Genomic DNA, 22748 nt, shown 5'->3' with positions numbered 1-22748 from the left:
TTTTATCTATATAATAAAGCAATATACCATTATTAGTTATATTATAATTGTAATAAATAAAATTAACTAGATTTTGCAAAAAATTTTTATAAGTATATTTAGGACATTTAAAGTCATTAATTGCAATTCAAAATTTATTCTCATTGAAAATACCCTAAACTTAATTTACTGGAGTATTTCATCAATTTGAATGTAAACACAAATCCAAGTTAATGATGTGATTTATCGCTATTCTTCTTTATAATTACAGTTGTTTCGAAAGAATCAGTATTATCGCAATTACGTGTTCTTCTTTTCGATAAGAATTTAATTTACAATAGTTTATTATACTCCTACCCCTCATATACAAAATACCTACCAACAAAGTTCTACAACTCTCAATAGGATGGAAATATCATTTTGAGATAGGGTAAATCACTGTTTTGACATTCAAGGTCGTTCTTTCGAATACGGAACATAAGAAACAATTTCTGAGTGTTCAATGAAGATAAATTTGAAACTGTAATAAATGAACTTGAAAAACCAATATATATTATTATAGATCGAATAAAAAAAAAAAACATATAGTCCCATTTATAAAAAAACGAAACAAGGGTAACAATGAAATTACGAAGACATATTCACTTATGTTAAATAAAATTTGTTACAACTACACAAAATGTTTTCTACAAATTAACTTTTACTTGAAACATTTTCTCTAACGAATAGTTTGAGAGATAATTCCTTAAAATGATTCAAATAGGACACTCTGTATATTCATTATTAATATAATAATTTTTCGGAGTTTGAAAAAATCGATCGTACAGTTTACGATGGTTGAAATTCAACGAACTTTTAAAACCATCAAAGATTATAATTTTAAAATTTAGAAAGATCATCGTGTTTATTCATTCAACTGATATACCAGAACCTATATAAACACCAGCAATTATTTTCTAAACCAGACCATCGAGTTTCGATTTTACGATTCGCGTATAAAACTCATCAACATGGCTGGTTCTCAATAGATTTCGAATTAATTAGCGGTATCCCGCGTAGCTTGATGGTCAAAATGAATGTCTTTCCTTTTTTTAATGTTCAACCTTGAGATAGAAGTTACAAATTATAAGAGTTTATTATTTGTGAAGGGTGTAGGTTCAAATGATAAATTTCTTTTATTTGCATCTTCTAGAATGCAACATTACTGATGCATCTACATTTATTGTAAAATCGATAAAAATTATTTTCCTATTGTTTATTATTTAACTTAAATAATGATTATCTTTTATATGAGAAAAATGTGAAATAAAAAATAATAACAATTTCTTTAACATCGTTTTCATCAAATTTTTTCCAAGCAATTTCATTATCAACAATTAAATAAAATTTCAAATTAATAATTCGATATGTATGAAATTTGGAAAATTTGTTTATTGTCTCTCAGATGAAATATAATTTAAATCTATTATAAAAGTTATAAAACTTAGAAAATATTTCGAAATAAATAAAAATAAAATGAAAATACATGATCTCTCTGACTACTTGATAAAATTATTAATTAAAATCATGATAAAACTAAAACTGTTAATTGTCGTAATATTGTACGTCGATTCCGCGTTTAGCAAAAGCTTTTTAAACCGAAATTCATTACGACGACATTTGTGAGTGTCCCCCCCAAGTGCTTCGAAGAGACGTTAAATTTGCGAAGCTGTTCGTGTTTATTTGAGCACGAGTACGACGCAGATCCCCAACACTGTTAACTTCTATCGTCGCTCGTCAGCGTGGCACGCAATTTAAAGCGTCTCGTCGTCTTCTTGACGGTAAGATGTCGTCTTCGACGTCGAAATCCTTTTAAAATATTAGAATCACCGTCTTACGCGTAAAACGTCTCGCTCGTCTTATAAGAATTAATAAAAGATCATTGAATTTATCCATACGCAATCCATTTATTTCCGTGAATTATAATATTTCAATATGGCGTACCGATAAATCGATACAAAAAACCTTTTAATAAATCAAATCAATCGTTTAGCGTCTGTTCATCAAATTTATGCAGAACGTTGTTGTATTATTTTATAAATATTTCAAATTAGTTTATTGATAAGTTAATAAATGATTATAAAAATTAATATGAATATAATTTGAGAAAATATTTAAACATATATATACAAAGAAAAGAAAATACATAATTTTACATCGAAACATTTCTACGAAATAAAATCGATATTAAAATGAAATAAAACATGATATATAAAAAAGATTTACCTCTTTGACAGGATGAACTTATTAGAATGATATTAATACTCAAATATATTATTATACTGAAATGATCTTTTACAAATGACAAGAGTTCAATCGATATCGCGATGTCTATCGTAAATCTTGTTAAAGCTAAAAGGAGAAACTCTCATGTGAATTAATCACTATGTATCAGATCTCGAACGATGAGAAAATTCGAAACTCTAACATCTATGTGTTACCATGAAAGACTGAAATTGGAGAATGTCAAGATTCACATGATCGTTTGGTATATGTCCAAAATATTAATGAACAATAATAAACCTAAACATTCGATTTTTCACCCGATGTATTTGGTATGTGTTGACAAAAGCTACCATGTAAATCTGAACCCTTTGCACTCGAGCGGCGCCGATACGGCGCCCGGCCGATTTTAAGTGTCAACTCAACCAAAACTAATTACAGAGTGTAGTACTTATCAAAGTTTGTTTTTTTTCGACATATAAATGAATAAACTGATGATATTTTATTATTTCTATACATTTGTTTGTTTATAAATGTTTTTAAAGTACCCGTAAAATGTCTACTTAATTTGGCCGAAATCGTCTCGAGTGCAAAGGGTTAATATTCTCAAATTTCGATCTTTTATGGTAAACATCATACATAATATGTTTTTACTTATTATTAGATAACTCGCTTTGCAAAACGTAATTGTAAGAATCTCTTCTCGCGGTCCACTTTGATTTGTTTCCTTTACGTTTACAAAAGCGCTTTACGCGTCACGGATGACAAACAGAATAATCGCAAACATGGACGAACGGCATAGAGAGTGGTCGACTAGAATGCACGGCTGAGAAACTGCCGCGTTGTACCCAGCGTTACGATAAAATTTCAACAACAGACTGCTGCACGGACGTTGAACCTTTCTTTGGGATTTATTAGACGTGGGATTGTGTCTGAAAAATGTTTGCAAAAAGACAGAATAAGAAATAACAATGTACATTGAAAATATAAGACGGGTTTAAGTAAATGTGTACTTAGTTAAATGTATATGTATATATATATTTACTAGACAAATAACTGGATCATTTTTTACACCGTTACATTTATTAAGAATTAATGAAATGACCTTTGCTTTATGCTCGAACTAAAAAAAAAAAGTCGTTGAACAAAAATGTTCATTTGAAAATTAATTTACTAAGGGTTTTAACATTTCAGTAATATTTAAATAATATTACCTGCACGCCCTACAATTTTCCAACCGATTACACAATCATTTATTCGTGTAAAATGTATTTTGTTATAATTCAATGAATTAATCTTCGTTTCGTATGGATTAAAAATTGTCATAGAATTTCATTTCTAAAGATTTCTCAGTCGCTCTGTAATTTGTGAAAATGAATAAATGTGAATAAAAACTGGTTCTGTTCTTTGTCATTACATTGAAAAAACTTCATCGTTTCACAAGCAGATTACATGAATAAAGAGACTTATTTTTTTTTTTCCTTATTTTTTTTTGTTTTCTTTTCTTTTTTTATTTTATGACGAAGAGAGAATTTGAAGAAGTTACTTCAAAAAGCTTTCTCTCTGAATAATTAAACTGGCCCTTTTGGCCAGAAGAAAACACGACACCGACGACGAGAAATTCTACGCCTCTTTTTAAGCATCTGACGTAACGAATAATTAGCGAAAAAGATTGGACGATCATTAAATTTTTCGAGATACCAAAGTAAAGAAAGAAGAGACGAGTGTTGAGATATTAATCGAATGCATTAAGAATCGCAAATTGGTTAAAGTCAAAGACTTCGTTTTCTCTCTCTTTCTCTCTCTCTCTTCCTCTCTTTTTTCTTTCTTTTTCTTTCTCTTTCTTTCTCGTTTATATATTTTTATATATTTTTTTCGTTTGTTTTTTTTCGTTGACTTAAACGAAATTTACGATGCGCCAGAAACCAAGAGAGGAACCGAATTTCTCGATTCCTCTCGTGCAATCGGAATTATTCAGGTCGACGAAGCCGTCGCGTAACAACCGGATTCGTCCTGTGTGTGCCGACGATTATTCTGAAGCATTCGTCGAGTTTTCATCGAGCGAGAAAAAGAGAAGTGAAGAAGTAGGATGGATAGAGATAGATAGAAACAAGAGAGAAAGAGAAAAGAAGATGAGAAAGAGCTTTCACGTTCGATAATCAGAAACACGATGCCGTATCTCGTTCTTCCCGAGACTCGACTCGTACATCAAACTAACGCTCCGGTTTTTCATTCGACGCTTCGTAATTCACTCCCTTCTCATTTTCTATCTCTTCTAGCCTTGCCATCATCCTTGTCCCTCGCGACCAGTTTCATTTTCCATCCTTCCGACTACACCCTCTTTTACTTTTTATTCTCTCTCTGTCTCTCTCTCACACTCTCACTCTCAGACACCCTTTTCTTTCTTTTTTGTATAGTAAGATAGAGAGAAAAAAAAAGAGAAAGTATTATTATTTTTATTTTTTAATTTTTATTTATATTCCTTATCTGTGACACGTAAATTCTAATTTTATTATTTAATATTCTCTCTCATTTGATTTTTATTGTTTATTTTATATTTTTCAAAAAAATAAGAAAGAAAATAATATACATAATTATTAAAATAAATGTCTTAGGAAATTTTGTTCAAATCAAATAACAAAATTTGAATAATTTTATTTTCTGGACAAGATAAAAACCAATTAAATATATATAATTCATGTGAAAGAATAAACATTTATTTAATATATCTAAATTATTTTTCTGTTTGTATTCTAAGTTAAATCATTGGAATATCTATCGATTTCTTTCTTTATTTTTCGATTATTTAAGAAAAAAAAAATGTTTCTCTTCCTTCCTTTTGCGGAATTTCCTTCGGATCGTTCTATGCTATTATATCGTCATCGATGTTTTCAAGACGATACACCGAAGAATCGACTACTATCGCAACTTACAAATGTTTCGTTATCGGTACTTCTTATGCGAATCGTGTCCAGGGACGACCCAGTGATCCTCTCGATCCGTAGGCGATCCTTGCCAGAAGCGCTTCGAGTATATCGAAGTGCAGTTACTTTGATATTTCCTGAAGATCGAATTCTATTCCATTACAATTTTCCTTTTTTGTATTCTTTAATCAATTTTCCCCTTCTTTTTATTATTTCTTATTTTTTTTCCTTATCTTTAACCGTTAAAGTTAAATTCTAAACGTCCCAAGAAGTTTCAAGAAAATTCCGATGAATTAAGCTAAATTCTTAACAAATATTATATTTGGTAATGCTTATTTATATATATATATTATATTATTGAAGTTATACTTCTTTTGGCGAGTTGGGGAAAATGTAATGGGGAGTGATTTTGTTCCGAGCGTCTGGAAAAACGACACCATGAAGTTTGTCAGTATTTACGACACGCGACAAAGCGATTTCAAGTATACGACATGAAGTTGTCTTCTTCTCTTCTTCTTCCTCTTTTTTTTTTCTCAATCGGGTCACCCATCCAAGTACTAATCGTACTCAGTGCTGCTTTACTTAAATAATCGAGCGGGAACCAATGCTATCACAGCGCCATGGCCGTTGACGCATAAAATAAATCGATATATCTCTCTTATATTTAGTGTGGACTGATATCTATATTTTTATATTTTCTATTTCCTTTTTTTTATTCTTTCTTATATATATATATAATAATTATTATTTATTTTCTTTGAAGTTTTTTTTGAAGTTATTTTTGAGGTTATTGAGGTTATATGCGTTTTGGTACGGCAAAGAAGTATAACTTCTTACGTTCACACACCAGTTTTTTTTATATTTTATATATTTATATTATTATATTAATATATATATTATATTATTTATATATATAAGAAGGAAAAATGATGAGAAAAGATGACAACTTCTTTGTTTTTTTTTTTCATTTTTTCTTGTCAATTGGCAATGCAAAAAAGAAAATATTTTACGATGACGTAGAAAACGGAAAGTTATAACAATAAGTGGAAAATCATGCGAAACTAAACGATTTGCAGGACGCGTAACTAATCAAGTCCGATTCTACGGGCATCGTTATTTTTGCTACGACGACCCACGCGCGTGGAAAAGGGTGGAACGGATAGACGACGATGAAGGATCGAGAAAAAGCTTGACACAAAGAAAAAGAGATAGAAAGAAAGAAAGAGAGAGAGAGAGAGGGGGGTGGAGGGAAGGAGGGAGAAAAAGAGAGAACAGCAGGTTGTCGATTCGTCCAGGTTGATCAGTGTATACTCGACAGCGAATGTGTGCACACGCGTGATTGCGAGTAAAACATATATAAACAGATAAAGAAAGAAAAAGAGAAAGAGAGAGAGAGAGAGAAAGAAAGAATGAAAAACTGGTGCGAGAAAAAAAGGACGAATATCAAAATAGCCTCGGATAATTAATCGAGGGTGAATCGTACGAAACATTTTGGTACGTTTCACGTTGATTTAATTTTTTTTGTTATAAAAATTATGTTTTACAGAAAAATGAACAAAATACAACATCGCGTGATTTACTCGTAAATTTGATGCCTATTGTTCTCATAAAAATCTGTTCGGAATATTTCCGAACAAATTCGATCGAAATCGAAATGCGAAAAATTTGTATTTTTTACCGTACGATTAAAATGGTGTGATTTTATGTTTTATTTTCGAGTGTGATTCTTACGTTGAACTTGATTAGTGCTACATTACCGACGATATCAGCCAATTTCGTTTACGAATGTTCGAATTACTATCAATTGTTGGCGAACGAAGATAATTATGAAGATGCTCGAGCTCGTGGAAAGAAAAGCAAACGGAATTCCGTGGCACGGACGCCGAACAGAAAATCTCTCAGGCTTTACCACCAACTCTAAGGGGATATTTCTGATGAAGAAAGAGAAGGATGTGCCGCGTGAGAAACGATGGAAGAGAGATAGCAGAGGTCTCCTGTGTTCTCTCGGGCAACTAGGATACAATGATTCTTCATATAGTCCAGACACTCTTGGCACGTGGAAATTTCACAGAATTACTCGGAGAAGGTAAATCGATTAATCCTTAAATGCATGTGGTTGGGGAAATTAAAATCTATTTACAATTTAACATTTAATATAACGCATTGAAAATTATTGACAATTTTGTAAAAATTAGAACATAAATGGACTCTGTAGTGTTTTCATTATTGTAAATATATAATAATAAATCATTATACAGTAATATTAAATGTAACTGTAGTTTTTATCAATGTTACACTAAAACTGATAAATTTTAAATACACACATTTTATTTATACAATAAATTTCTATGTATTTTGACAATGGTATTCATTTAAAATTGTGTACATGGTACTCTGAATGTCACACAGTAGAGTTTTCATTATTATAAACATATAATAATGAAATATATTTCTTAAAATTAGTAAGATTAAATAGGATTATACCTTTGTGTCAATATTCAAAATACTTTAAGTAAGTATAACAAATTTTTTAAAAACTAAAAACTATGATAGCGAACTACAATCTTATATAAATTATCACAAAATCCTATTTGTGTCAAATATTATATTTGTTAACTCTTAAACCGTCAATAATGAGTGAATCAGTCATATAAAATTTGAAATAATTATTTACATATAAATTTGATAAATGCATAATTCATATTAATTTATATTAATAGCGAACGAGTGCAATGTAACATATATGCAACAATATAGTTTTTCATTAAATTGCATAAACAACATTATATGATAATGTGCTCTATTTATTTAATAACGCTATTATAATTTACTTTCCTATAAAATTCCTGAAAAGCTGCGTCAAATAATTAACATTATTTATTATCTTATTGACAAAAAATTATAAAAGATGTTTAATGAAACGTCGTAAGCACGCAGAGACCACCAACTAGCGTGACCGCATAATTACGCAAGAATCCTTCAACTGTTTTCATATTCACCTACTTTCAATTGTTGAAATATATTTCCGCACGCCTACTGAACTTTATGATATAACGCGTGTGTGTGTGTGTGTATACATATACGTAATATTTACCTGTCATATATACTAAATACGTTTGACAATGCAAACGTACAAGAATAGTTTAACAATGATACCTAACTGATTATGAGACCGCAAAGAAGTCATAAATATTCAGTCATAAATTAAAAGATCTTCTTGAAATCCCTTGGAATTCAGCTTATTTTCTAGACCGCATGATTTTCTTCTGTAAAAATAGATAAGAAACGAATAGATAAACGTTTATTTAAATTCATAACAATGTTTGAACAATGACTACAACAAAAAATAAAATTATATATGAACTACCAATTATAATATTATTTAATATATTGAAATAGAAGATTTAAATTATATTAGATTAATTTAATACATATTCATCTATTTTATACTAATAGAAAATTAATCTACAAAAATATTATACTTTAATTTAATAAATAAAAAATAATGATATACAAGTTATGAAATTCAGTCATAAATTAAAAGATCTTCTCGAAGTCCCTTGGAATTCAGCTTATTTTCTAGACCGCATGACTTTCTTCTGTAAAAATAGATAAGAAACGAATAGATAAACGTTTACTTGAATTCATAACAATGTTTGAACAATGACTACAAAAAAAAAATAAAATTATATGAACTACCAATTATAATATTATTTAATATATTGAAATAGAAGATTTAAATTATATTAGATTAATTTAACACATATTCATCTATTTTATACTAATAGAAAATTAATCTACAAAAATATTATACTTTAATTTAATAAATAAAAATAATGATATACAAGTTATGAAATTCAATCATAAATTAAAAGATCTTCTCGAAATCCCTTGGAATTCAGCTTATTTTCTAGACCGCATGACTTTCTTCTGTAAAAATAGATAAGAAACGAATAGATAAACGTTTACTTGAATTCATAACAATGTTTGAACAATGACTACAAAAAAAAATAAAATTATATATAAACTACCAATTATAATATTATTTAATATATTGAAATAGAAGATTTAAATTATATTAGATTAATTTAATACATATTCATCTATTTTATACTAATAGAAAATTAATCTACAAAAATATTATACTTTAATTTAATAAATAAAAAATAATAATATGCAAGTTATGAAATTATGAAGTTACTCAATTATCATTAGAATGAAAATGACATAAAAAATGATTTAATTATTAAATAAAAGAAGAGAGAAGAAAAAAAAACAGATAATATACTTGTGTGTGACAAGAATCGATCGAGAAAAAATAAAGAGATCGGAGAATAGACTCGGAGATCGTGATCATCCACGTTACTGATTATTATCGTTTTAAGGAGCGATATTAACGAGCTGTCGCTAGCACGTACGATCATTATTCTTCGGACGATGCAAAAGCGCAATAGAGAAAGTCATAGTGAAAGGAAAGCTGCGTGGGCGACAGTCGCAGGTGCGTAGTAGTTCTGGTCGGGCCGGCAGGTCAGGGCCGGAGACCAAGACTCCCCCTCTATACGTGTATATCAATATATAAATGTGCATATGTGTATATATATTAGGTCGTCCCAAAAATTTATTGTCTTTTCGTATTAAGTTTTATACTAACAATATTTTTTATTTTATTTTATTTTATTTTATTTACAATAAGTTACATACGCGATTAATTCTACTCTGTTAAAATAAAAAACTGGTGTGTGTACTTGTGTACGCACGTAAAAAGTTATACTTCTTTTGCGTACCAAAACAAATATAACCTCAATAACCTCAAAAATAACTTTAACAAAAAAAAGAAAGGAAACATATTTTCAATCGATCGATATATTACATATATAAGAAAGAATACAAAACAAAAAAAAACAAAAATATCAAAATATAGATATCAGTCCATACTAATGTAAATATAAGGGAGATATATCGAATTATTTTATGCGTCAACGGCCATGGCGCTGTGATAGCATTGGTTCCCACTCGATCATTTAAGTCAAGCAGCGCTGAGTACGATTAGTACTTGGATGGGTGACCCGCTTAAGAAAAAAAAAGAGGAAGAAGAAGAGAAGACGACTTCATGCCGTAAATTTGAAATTGCTTTGCCGCGCATCGTAAATACTGACAAACTTCGTGGTGTCGATTTTTCCATGCGCTCGGAAAAAATCACCTTCCATCACATTTTCCCAAACGTGCCAAAAGAAGTATAACTTCAACAAATTATATATATCTTGAGCTTGGTAAACAGTTTCTTCATATTTTAGATTGCTGTAGTATGTATTGTAGATTGCATTAGAATCGTATAACTTTAATAATATCATATCTGATAATACTTTCTTACATTTGTAAAGTGGATTTATCATAGAGTAATTAATTAAGAAGTTGTAATATTTGTTTATTCAGTCAAAAGTTATTGCGTTTTGAAAGTGAATGAAAATGAACGAGAAATTCGATACGTTTAAAAGTTTTGTTTCAAAAAAGAGATGAATGCGAATCAGGCTAGTAAAAACATTTGGGGTCTTCATGGATATGATGCTGTATCAGTGCGCGTGGTGCAAAACTGGTTTCAAGTGTTTTAAATCTAGAAATTTTAATGTCAAAAATGTACTTTGCTCTGGTCGACCAATAACTGGAAAAGTTTATGAAATCATGGAAACAATTTAACAAGACCAGCATATTAGCAGGTCATGATATCACTAATTTGGTTTTGATTAAACAATTTGAAGAAGGTTGAATACAAATATGAAAAAAAACTGTTTTCTCTGTTGTATTAAAATACGAAGAAAATATATTAAACAGAAAAGAAGAAGTATATATATATTTTTGTGTTATCTATACTTTTTCAATCCTTAATCCTCAGTGTCCATTCCATGGAAGAGAATTTTTCTATTCGACTCGATGAATCCGATCGAGATTCCACGAGGCGTATCGAACGAACACATTCCTCGAACGTACATACATCGAATTCCACGATGGCTTTGAGATCGGCGTGATTTTTCCAAATTTTCATTCTAACCGTACCCACGCATTTCGTGCTTGCCATTCGAATTTTAAGGGAGAAATAAATTGAATAAAAAAAGATTATGCATTTATACTGTGATAAAAAGTAATATACAAAATTGAAAGATAAGATATATTTACAAAAGATAGAGAGAATCATATAATGGAAAAAAAAAAAATTACAAAAATATTCTACGTATACAATGATAAACAAAACATTAAATATGTTATCATAAATATTGCAAATTGACTATAATTAAAATGCAAAGTATCCATGAAAGTTAATAGAACAGAAAGATAATATGCTTGATTACAATTTAATCATTGTAAACAAAAGTTCCAAATTCACGCATCAGAATTAAATGAACATTAATATAATTTCAAATATAATCAATAAGATAATATAAATATATTAAATTATAAACAAAAATAAACCTATAAAAACATTTAACGTATATAGTGATAAATACAACTGACATACAAAGATTATACAAAAAGAGAAAGACAGAGAGAGATATATACAGACAAAAAATGATTTCATCGAACATAATAATTCTAAATATACATAGCAAATGAAACAAATCATTCTATCGCCTTGAGCTTCAAGTGTTACATGATCCCCGGGAGACAAAATGCGCATAACTCGAGGAATAGGCAGGACCTTCGTGGAATGAATTACGTTCTTATGACATCGTGGAGAAATGATTAGTATCAAATGTGAGTGGTTATTAGTTCGAGCAGAGAGACACCACCGTCATTCTATTATGAGTTTCGCGGCCTGTTCTTTTTTATAATGCTGGTAGGTACAACTGGTAATCGATATCACGTGTCACTTCGGTAACACTATCGGGGCACCTGGTGCGCTCGTAATATCGTAAAATAGAACATATACGTATATATTATGTTTGTGTATATGCGTGCTTATAGTATGTGCACATACGAATGCAAAATGTATATATGTAGTATATTTCTATGACTATAATATTGCTAGGAACTTATAATTACGATGTAAAGTACGATAAAACGTACGTATCACCCCGAAATCTTCGATTCGGTTGGTTACCATTTCTAAATCGATTAATCGCACTTTGTCGAGCATGTCTATCGTTCGCTTTCAAATAACGATCCTCCTATCTAGCAAACTCGATTATTCTTAATCCGGATGCAACGAATATTTATGACTTTCGTACGCGAGTTTCTTATTGATTAGAATCGATAAATCACTTTGAAGGAAAAGAAAGAGAAATATATAAAAGTAAAGTGTTTTATTATTGAAATAATAAAAAAGAAACGCAACATCGGTTAATCAACAAGAGAACATTCTACAACGGAAGTTAAATTACATACAATAGCTATTGAAAATGATTAAACTAAGAATTCTTATTAAAAGATTATCGTATTTATCGAGTTTATTCATAATTAAGTGCGTACTATTATAAGAGAGAAGAATTGATTATTATTATCATTTATTCATTTTATATACAATATAAATTATTATCATAATATAATAATAATCATTTATATCCAACAGTTCACTGTCAAAAATTTGTTAATCTATTAGCATAATATAAATGTAAAGTTTATTACAATGAAATAGCTATTATTTATGAATCAACACAATATTATAATGTGTTTAATAAAATGATCGTTAGTGTTTGATTCGAATTGGCATTGAATATTTTTCTGTATGAGCCCGAATAAAAGGTGCGTACGCGCGATGAATCGAAGCTTGAATCGAATATTAGCGTCATTCCTAATGACTCTTGCTCAATCGTCGCTCGTTTCACATTCAACGAGATGCGGATGCGCAATAATGTACCGGGGATCGCGAATTGTGCAATAATTTGCGTTTAACCGTGGGAACCTTTGTCGGAACTCAACGGAACTCGAGACTCGTTTCGCATAATTACTTTGATAATCATTTCTGATTCGATCTTTATCGCTAACTGTTATTTCTTGCAAGTATATAAAAGTTACACGTATTTATAATAATAATAATAATAATAATAATATATCGTAAGTGCATTCATTCCGCTTTTTTTTTGTGCTAAATATTATCTTTTAATCTTAAATATTTATCATGTAGAAAACACATTTGAATAAAATTATGATACATATGTATATACAAATAAATTAATCAAATAGAACATATTGAATAATTTAAATAAAAAATCTATTCAACGAATGAAAATACTTTGCCTATTATTATTATTATTATTTTAAGAAATGATCTTGTTTCGAATATTAATATAAGAATGATTTCACAGCAAATTTCATCCAATTTTAAAGTACTCGAGATTCGCGCCGTTAATTGCTCCTGTTTACGATCTGTCGAGTAGCTCGTGGTGCATGGCTCGAACGTTTCGTCCCTGACACGACGACATTCCTTAGCCGGACGACGCTAGTAATATGCATTTGCATTAATAGCGGCAATACAAACACACGCGCAATGTAATCGCACGAAACGATTTCGCGACTCATGCGTGGCGGAAGCGTTTTCGATCATTTGTTTAATTTTTTCTTACTATGCATTCCTCGATTACCCTAATATCCCATTAAGCATCCTCAGTGATTCACTGGAACTTTTTATCTTTTTATTTTTAATATGGAAAATACATAAAATGTATCGTACGTATAAATAATGTATAAAATATTATACATAATTATCATAATAATAATAATAATAATATATTTATAAGCATTAAAAATAGAAATGTATAATGGCTCGTTTTTTTTTGTAAAAACTATACTACTATATAGTATATAACTATACTATACTTTAACACATTAAGGTATATTGTACCCTCGTTGACGCAGGTTTCTGATTCTATCGTTTGAGCGTTAGTCCCGAAATGTTGCGGAATTTTTGTGCTTGTGAGTGTCTTACACGTTGATTTCCATTTGTTAACTCCAGAAACAAAACGCGTACGATGATTTGGAAGCAATCAAATATTTTCTTTAACTACTCGTTGTTCAGAAACACGCAAACCAAGCCAGCGTTAAGGGCTTTTGTGGCTGGTACGTTGCCGAAAAAATATATTTTACAACAACAATTTAATTCAGATTCGTACTCTTTTTACAGATGTACAAATAATATTATATAAAAAAATTTCATTTGTGCCAATACTTATCTCTTCGACACTTTATTCTATATTTATATTTTTGTTTAGTTTAAAAATAAATATATTAAGTATATTTTTAAAAGCCCACAAACTGTACAGTTTAATATTAGTTCAGATATTATTGAATTTTCAATACCTTATACATAAAACTAATTTACATAATTAAATTTTATATAAAGCTATGTGTGTTTTATACTTTATATTAAGACAAAAATATTATTACTAATCTGTTTCATATATGAAATTGCACGTTTAATTATTTTTACATCTATCGTCATAAAAATGTTATGACAGATGGCAATGATACTATCACTAACGCGTTTACATATACATTACTTCGAAACAAATCGTTATTTCTTAAATACGATGCATATATTAAAATGATCGAGTTAAATGGAACACCCAGTATATAGATAACTTACGTCGCGACGTAAGTATAAAACGTGTTGTCAGAGGGTTGTGCGTTCGGTGAAACGATGAATACGATCGAGCTTGAATGGGGAGCAGGGTCGTGTTGAAAAAGAAAGAAGAAAAGAGAGAAAAGGTTATAGGCAAACGCGCATTCCTTTGAAATGGTACTTGTCGTTCGCACTTCGGCAAAGCAAATCATGAAAAATCTAACGGCACAGACCCCGGAAAACTTTCTATTCGCGAACGATGAAAGTATATGAAGAAAGGGGTTGGCAAAATTAACTCAAAGTGGTTCAGCAGTTTTTTCTTTTTGCTCTTTTTTTCTCTTTCTCTCTCTCTTTCTTTCTTTCTTCATCTCGAGACTCGCGTGTCAGCATTGCACAGCGTGAAATTCCACGTCTTCTTTTTCTTTTAAACGCATAACACGCTGTCTTAGCTCAAACGGTACAACCGTGACAAGAGGAAAGAAGGTTCAACGTTCTTTGCAAATATTCGTGGATTCCCTGAATTTGTAACTCTCTCTCTCTCTCTCTTTTTACTGAGACTGTTGGAAAGTCTAGAAAATTTGTTTGTATCTCCCTCTCTATCTCTATCTCAGTCTGCCTGTCTATGTTTATTTTTTTCTTCCTTAGACAAGTTTATCTTTCACTTAGGTGACCAACCAGAGAGATTTTAATTTGAAACTATTTCACATAAACTAGCAGACATGTCTCCTTCTTCTTATTTTTCTTTTTCTTTCTATCTACTCGTGAACAATTTATTAGCATAGCAACGTTAAACGTTTTAGTTGAAAAAAAAAATGAAGAAAAATCTGAGAAAAATATATTGATATTCTATTACTGTATATTTTAATAGTCAACTGATTTTAAATGAGTCGAGGAAAATCCAGATGTCTATGACTCAATTAATAAGGAAATACTCAATATCAATCGTCATTTCTTATCATTAAACGATTTTATTGAATCATCCATATCCGACGTCACAGACGTGTTTCCCTCTTTTTCTTAATCTTTCCAAGAAAATGTCTCGAATTTCTCAGAAAGATCGAGATCCTTTAATGTTATCTTTGTATAGGAGTGATAAGAATCACGATAGAATACATCGCCGTCTGTTTATCGATTTCCGTTCACTCGTTTATTTTAACGTTAACTGTTTGCATCGTTTGATTTGTCTTTGATGAAAAATGCGTAGACCAAGATATAACCTGATTTGCAATTACATTTGTTGCAAGGAACAAGTTTATGTAAATTCGTTTGATTTTTTTATTGAAAACTTAAATCGGCAACCCATGTGAGTCAACTAATATTTAGGCATTTCTTTTGATTACGCAAATTCCAAGATTTCTAGATAATAAAAACTGAAAATCTACTAAATTAAATACTCTCTCTATAAGTTAAACAGGTTTTCTAAAGACTTTACGATAATTACTATTATATTATATCTATATGTTTATTTAAAAAATATTATATTTAAGAGGCAAGAATAATTATTGATTATTATCTTTGATTACATTTAATCTGTTTGAAGAAATAAAGTTCCGATTATAAATCTAATTGAAATATCCGTTTAATAACGTGTTTTAATAGTTTTTTACTCGATCAGAAACGATTTCATTATATACTTTTATTATATATTGACTGAAACCAATTAAATCTTTATTTTTCTGAAGCACTTTAATATATATTTTTAACGAAAATATCTATATCGTTCTATTAGCTTGGATTAATTCACTTCTATTATTACTTTATACTGAAAGTGTTAAACACCGATATATATCTTGAATCGACTTCAATTAAGATTCTATTTATTCGTATTTATTTTTGTGCAGCCATGAGGGGATGAGCACTGGGACAGGAGATGGAGGTGGAAGCGGAGGTGGTGGTGTGCAAGGTGGGGGAGGTGGAAGAAATACACCACCTCATGGATCGCCCACCCCTATGGACAAGGCCACCTTGAAGGTCCATTTACCCAACGGTAATTAAATTTTATCCTTCTTAATAGCTTTATGATATCAATCGAAAGGTTGACAGTGTAAAATCTGATTAAACATTTAATAATAGATTCAAACTGGTGATCAAATAATTGTCTTTTCGTTTTTGTTTTTTTATTTATCCTTTGGTCATATGTTTTAATTTAATAGGTGGTTTTAATGTCGTCAAATTTGGTGATGCTATTGACGTGAAAGGGATCATCTCGTTAGTAACCAGTCGACTTGCCGTTGGTAACAGATATTATCGAAATCTCTATGCCATGAGATTGCATCATCCAGGATCTGGAGAGAGTTACTGGTTACATCAAGACACCACAATGTACCAGGTATTCAAAATAGAAAAATAAGTTTAAATAATAAACAGGTAGACTCTTCAAAATGATATTTTTAATGATATTAATATTCATTATATCTAGGTTCAAGAAAAATATGAAAAGAAACATCCTCATTGTGAATGGAGGTACGAACTCAGAGTACGATATCTACCACAAAATCTGAATGATCTCTATGAAAAAGACAAAGTCACGTTCTACTATTATTACGATCAGGTAAAATTTCAATGAATACATAGATAATAGTTGTCTATCACAAGGAATGATTTTTTGTAAGTGATTAACAAAATTTTAAATGATTTCCAAAGATAGAAGTGAAAATTGTCAATAGTGTGAACATAACACTTCTTTTTATATTTACATAAACATATTCTTAAATTAATATTCTTCTCGATAATTTACAACTGTTTTCTTATATAAATTTAGTGTATACAATTTTTTACTAAAATAACATTTTATAGGTACGAAACGACTACCTGTATGCAAATCATTCTGCACTGGACCAAGACGTAGCAGTTCAATTATGTTGCTTAGAGATACGCTATTTCTTCAAAGACATGCCACAAATGGCTCTCGACAAGAAAAGCAATTTGGAATATTTAGAAAGAGAGGTAAAGTCAATACTACATTTTTTCAAATAATAGAATAAACATGCGTGCACATAAGCACATATCTTTTAACAAGGAAACATTTTATTAAGGTTGGCTTACACAAATTTCTTCCACGGTCCGTATTAAACGGAATGAAGCCAAAGGCACTTAGAAAGCTGATACAACAACATTTCAAGAAAGTAGCCGCTCTTTCAGAATTAGAATGCATGTTCAAGTTCTTTGACTTGCTTAGGGCACATTATAGATTCGATCAGGAAAGATTCATTTGTGCATTGGGGGTAAGAGAATTTTATATCAAGTGAAAAAAAATTAAAACAAAAAAAGAATACTTAAAACAAAACATAAACTATAAAATTCATTTATCCTTTCATCTTCAGTCAAGCTGGTCCATTCCTGTTGAACTAGTCATAGGTCCTGATCTCGGCATATCTTATATGGCTCATCGAGGTGGAACAGTGGTAAGATGACTAACAAATTAAATTAAAATCAATGAGATCTCGTTGTGGCCTCCCCTAAACCGACTATCCTTTTTTTTGCCGACCATCCTAGCCGACTAGAATGACGGAGTTCTCGCAAATACAATCAATTCAAACGTTGGTTTCTGACTGCAAAGAACATGCCAAAGCATGCATCAAATTGAGAGTCGCTGGAGCAACCGAGACGCTGAGTATAACTTGCTCAAGTTTGGACCAAGCAGAAAGTCTTGCTGACTTGATAGACGGTTATTGTAGACTAGTGACTGGCAGTAATACTTCCTTATGGAATCGGAAAGGTAAACAATTATATTATCAAATAAATATACATACTTCGAAAGATTTGGCATGCACTGCATAAACAGAATAAATAATAATCATCTAAGACGATATATCATCTAAGTATTAAACTGTTCAACATTATTAAGCAGTAATAGCTTGTTGGTATGATTATTTAAAAACTAACAGAAAGATTTAATTTTTTCGTAAATATTTAGTCGTTAGTTCGATCAATTTATTTATTTCTTGCATAATCCTACAAAATTCTTGATAATTTCTTTTTATATAAAAGTGAAACATTGAGTTACATTAAATGAACTACTTTTATCAACAATCGAGTAATTTGCACGACTATCCCCTCTTTACTTTAACTAATTATACTAAGCTGTATCCCTGTTCACACTTCCAAGCTGCATCGTGGAAAAATTATCCCTGTCCATGCAAAGGTTTGTAGTCTTGAAAAATCCTTTTATAGTAATTTAAAGCTGTTGTATACAAGCTTGTAGCCAGAGTCATCGCATCGAAATAAAATTAAGTTTTCTCCCTGATAATTATAAACATTATCCCATTTGCATGCCCTGGCTACAAACGTGACTACATCAAAAAATGAACCATATCATATTTATCAAATATTTATCAAATATTTCCTAGATCTCATTACTTTTCCTATATATTCGTTAGATGCACATCCTCCAAAGTATAGACAAGATGGTTTCAACAGTCCTGAAAAAAATGTGAGCAAAACGGGAACAATTTTGTCTGAAGATTATGCGGAGATCGTAGACGAGGAAGGAGATTATTCTACTCCAGCGAGTATGTATAATTATGTTTGTTTTTATTTTCATTTGATGCATAAAACATAATTAATTTATTAAATTTTCAACATAATTACACAATACGGTTTTTATTCCTTGTTTCAGCACGTGATTATGAAATAGTTCGTAATCAAGTAGAGCTGGGTGAAATTATTGGAGAAGGTCAGTTTGGTAATGTTCACAAAGGATCGTATAAAGGTAGAGATGGACAAACTATAGCTGTTGCTGTAAAAACGTGTAAAGTTGATGCTGACCTTGCTACTGCTGAAAAATTCCTCGAAGAAGCCTGTATGTGGAAAACTCGTATATACTAATATATAAAATTGATTAAAATGTTTACTAAATATTTTTTTTAATTAAAACGTATTTCAGACATCATGCAACAATTCGAACACCCTCATATAATTAGACTCATCGGAGTATGTTCCGAAGCGCCGATCTGGTTGGTTATGGAGTTGGCGAGACTTGGAGAAATGCGTGCATATCTTCAATCAAACAAACATCGATTAGATCTTGCGACTCTTTTACTCTACACATTCCAACTAAGTACTGCTTTATCGTACCTTGAGAGTAAAAAATTTGTGCACAGGTATTTACAAAAACTTGTTCTCTTTCTTAGAAAAATGCAACAGACTCTTTCTCCATTTGTACTACTATTTACTCGTGATTCCTTTAACAGAGATATTGCAGCTAGAAATGTATTAGTTTCCTCGCATAATTGCGTCAAGCTAGCAGACTTTGGACTGAGTCGATGGGTGGAAGATCAAAGTTATTATACTGCAAGCAAGTGTAAATTACCGATCAAATGGATGGCTCCAGAAAGTATAAACTTTCGAAGATTTACCACTTCGTCCGACGTTTGGATGTTCGGTTAGATGTTATTAACAAATTTTTTTCAATTCCACATTTTTCCCCGTATATTTAATTGTACAATATTTTATAATTTCAGGTGTTTGTATGTGGGAGATATTAATGTTAGGTGTTAAACCATTCCAAGGTGTAAAAAATAACGAAGTCATTCGCAAGCTAGAAAATGGTGAAAGACTAGCGCTTCCTAATCACTGCCCTCCACGCTTATATTCCTTAATGTCTCAGTGTTGGAGTTATGAACCTAGCAAACGACCAACGTTCAAAGAAATTAGAGAAACTTTACAGTAAGTTTTTAACAGACAACTTTTAAGATAATTGAATAAAATAATTCTGACATTCGACGATCTATGTTACAGTGAAATTTTGTTAGAAGAGAAACATCAACAACAAGAGACTATGAGACGAGAAAATAGAAGAGTACAAGCCATGTCTTGGGGTAAGGAAAGATAGTACATTCATATGAATTATTCATTTTACTTAGCAATGGCAAAATATTCATTGAAGTTTGAAATAATATTTTTTGCAGGTGCAGACGAAGTTCCACCTCCGAAACCTTCCAGACAACCACAAAATACAGCAGCAGACTCAGCACAATTAACAGCAGCTGCACCTGTCTCTACTTATATCGTAGCACAGAGTCCGGAAGTTCTTGCTCAACTTCTTAAGGATAATCAAACTAGGGGGGTATGTCCCTCTGTCTACACTACTCCTGCCTCTCCATTTAACACACTCGCTGTACAATTTCAAGACGAAGACCAAGTCTTGACTACTGCCGTTGTCTCAGATTTACCCTTTTTCGACCCAGCGATTTCCGAGCCTACTGCTTCTCATGACACACAATCAGGAGACTCAACTTTGTCCGACACTAATCTAGATTCTTTAGACTCCTCAGACACTGTTTCTCCCCTCATGTCGAGTCTCAATATTTCAGACACAGCGCAGACACAATCGCCAGCTGCCGGTAGAAAACAACAAAAGATTAAAGAGATGCAAAACTTATATGCAGTAAGCTCAAAGGTCGTCACTAATGTCACGGGAGATTTATATTCACCTGTGCAGAAATTTTCAGTATCCAATCCGATACCCATTACGACTACTGCTTGCGGTGAAATATACGGTCCTGTGGCTAATTTTACACAAAGTTCAGCTATTGTAGGTAATCTCAGTCAGAGTCCTAGCGTAGGTGGTAACTTTGGTGAAAATCCAGGCAATTTTGGCCCTAGCAGCTTAAATAATCAAACTCAGTTTGTGAGTGGCACGCATGCTCAATCATCTAATCTTGGTCAGCACTCCACTAATATCACAAGCCAAGCATATGCAAGTGGTCAGCAACCCATAATTCCTAGTAGTTCATCTACTTCAAACACTGTTACCGCTACAGGATCTCCTCGTATTAATACAGTTAACGTTCCAATATCCACTGCCAATGCGGAATGTTTGTATGGCCCTGTTTTAAAATTCCGAGCACAAAGTGCTCAGAATCAAAGTGGTGGAGATATAACATGCGTTAGTTCAGCTACATCGTTTGTTCCAAGTGGAAGAAGTCAATTAGTTTATAGTCCAACACCAGTTCAAAACTTGCAATCTCAACCACTTTATCCCCAAAACTATCAACATCAACAAATATATTCTAATGTTAATCAAATGGGACAACAACACATGTATATTCCGCGAACGCAACAAACACAAAATATCCAACGCCAACCTCTTTTACAACAACCACAATCTCTTTCTTACACATCATCGCAACATACGATGCAACAGAATCAAACAAGCAGTGCCAATCCAATATACACAGCCCATGCTACATCGGTTACGGTTGTTCAAGCACAAAAGGTGCAAATGCCAAATTATATACCGCAAGTGCAAAGTGGAATAGCAAATAGCCAATCGCCAGCATCCCTGAACGTTACCGCGAACCAGCATCAATCATTTGGAGTAACTCAAGCTCATGGCATTCAGTCTCGCATTGCTGCACCAGGTGTCATGATTCAACAAAGTAGCCAACAGCACACTCAGTCACATGTTCCTAACTTCATCTTAGGTCAACATTCTGGTTATAATGCTCCTACGGAACAAACGCAAGTTCAGTACAGTGCTACAGGTTTCTCAACACAACAACAAATGATAAACGCGGTTGGTGTAAAACAACAAGTAGCTCAAATGGCGCCAACGATTGCTAAATCGTGCACACCTCAAATAGCAACTGGCATAGCGAAAATCACTACATTCGTAACATCAAAACAAGATGAACCACTGACAAGTTCTACAGATGGTACTCTATCTGGATCACTTATATCTTCTGCTGTCAGCGACAGCACTATGTCATCTAGCAGCTCGATGACAGAGGAGGCACAGCAAGATCAGGTTTGACCATGCCTCCTAGGAATGAAAAATTGCATCTTTTATCTGCAAGCATATCATTTGATATTACACAGTTCCGTGTATCTGTAGCACCGTACATCTATTTTGAGGCAGATGTATATATGTGTATATATGCTTTGCAATATGCAAACGTGCTCTTCCTCATACACAATCACAAGCGTCTACGCGTTTCCGTAAACAACATAAATACATGCTCTCTTACAATATATACATTTTCTTCAGTTACACATGCAACAAGAATTTACGTCAACCAAATACTTTTTAA

At 31.5% G+C, this 22748-nt stretch overlaps 1 protein-coding gene across 7 annotated transcripts in view; it reads left to right on the top strand.

Moving 5' to 3' along the window:
- Nucleotides 1-22748, top strand: part of LOC122520715 (focal adhesion kinase 1) — a 94691-nt gene that overhangs the window by 68802 nt on the left and 3141 nt on the right. For 4 of the 7 annotated variants that reach the window (XM_043640990.1, XM_043640980.1, XM_043640963.1 and 1 more), the window contains 15 exons: nt 16557-16702; nt 16869-17044; nt 17135-17266; nt 17512-17661; nt 17751-17939; nt 18039-18119; nt 18211-18433; nt 18824-18859; nt 19095-19226; nt 19334-19516; nt 19601-19817; nt 19908-20098; nt 20178-20382; nt 20455-20534; nt 20625-22465. In XM_043640990.1, the coding sequence (XP_043496925.1) occupies nt 16567-16702; nt 16869-17044; nt 17135-17266; nt 17512-17661; nt 17751-17939; nt 18039-18119; nt 18211-18433; nt 18824-18859; nt 19095-19226; nt 19334-19516; nt 19601-19817; nt 19908-20098; nt 20178-20382; nt 20455-20534; nt 20625-22465 (3972 nt within the window). In that variant the 5' untranslated portion in view covers nt 16557-16566. Of the gene's footprint in view, nt 1-6722; nt 7252-16556; nt 16703-16868; nt 17045-17134; nt 17267-17511; nt 17662-17750; nt 17940-18038; nt 18120-18210; nt 18434-18823; nt 18860-19094; nt 19227-19333; nt 19517-19600; nt 19818-19907; nt 20099-20177; nt 20383-20454; nt 20535-20624; nt 22466-22748 lie in introns of those variants that run through there. The other 3 variants (XM_043640942.1, XR_006304610.1, XM_043640950.1) reach the window with 3 other exon arrangements.

This window comes from Polistes fuscatus, unplaced genomic scaffold (genome assembly GCF_010416935.1).
Source record: "Polistes fuscatus isolate 324 unplaced genomic scaffold, CU_Pfus_HIC Scaffold1, whole genome shotgun sequence".
Classification (NCBI taxonomy): Eukaryota; Metazoa; Arthropoda; class Insecta; order Hymenoptera; family Vespidae; genus Polistes; species Polistes fuscatus.
This window is presented reverse-complemented; position numbering and strand designations above follow the sequence as displayed.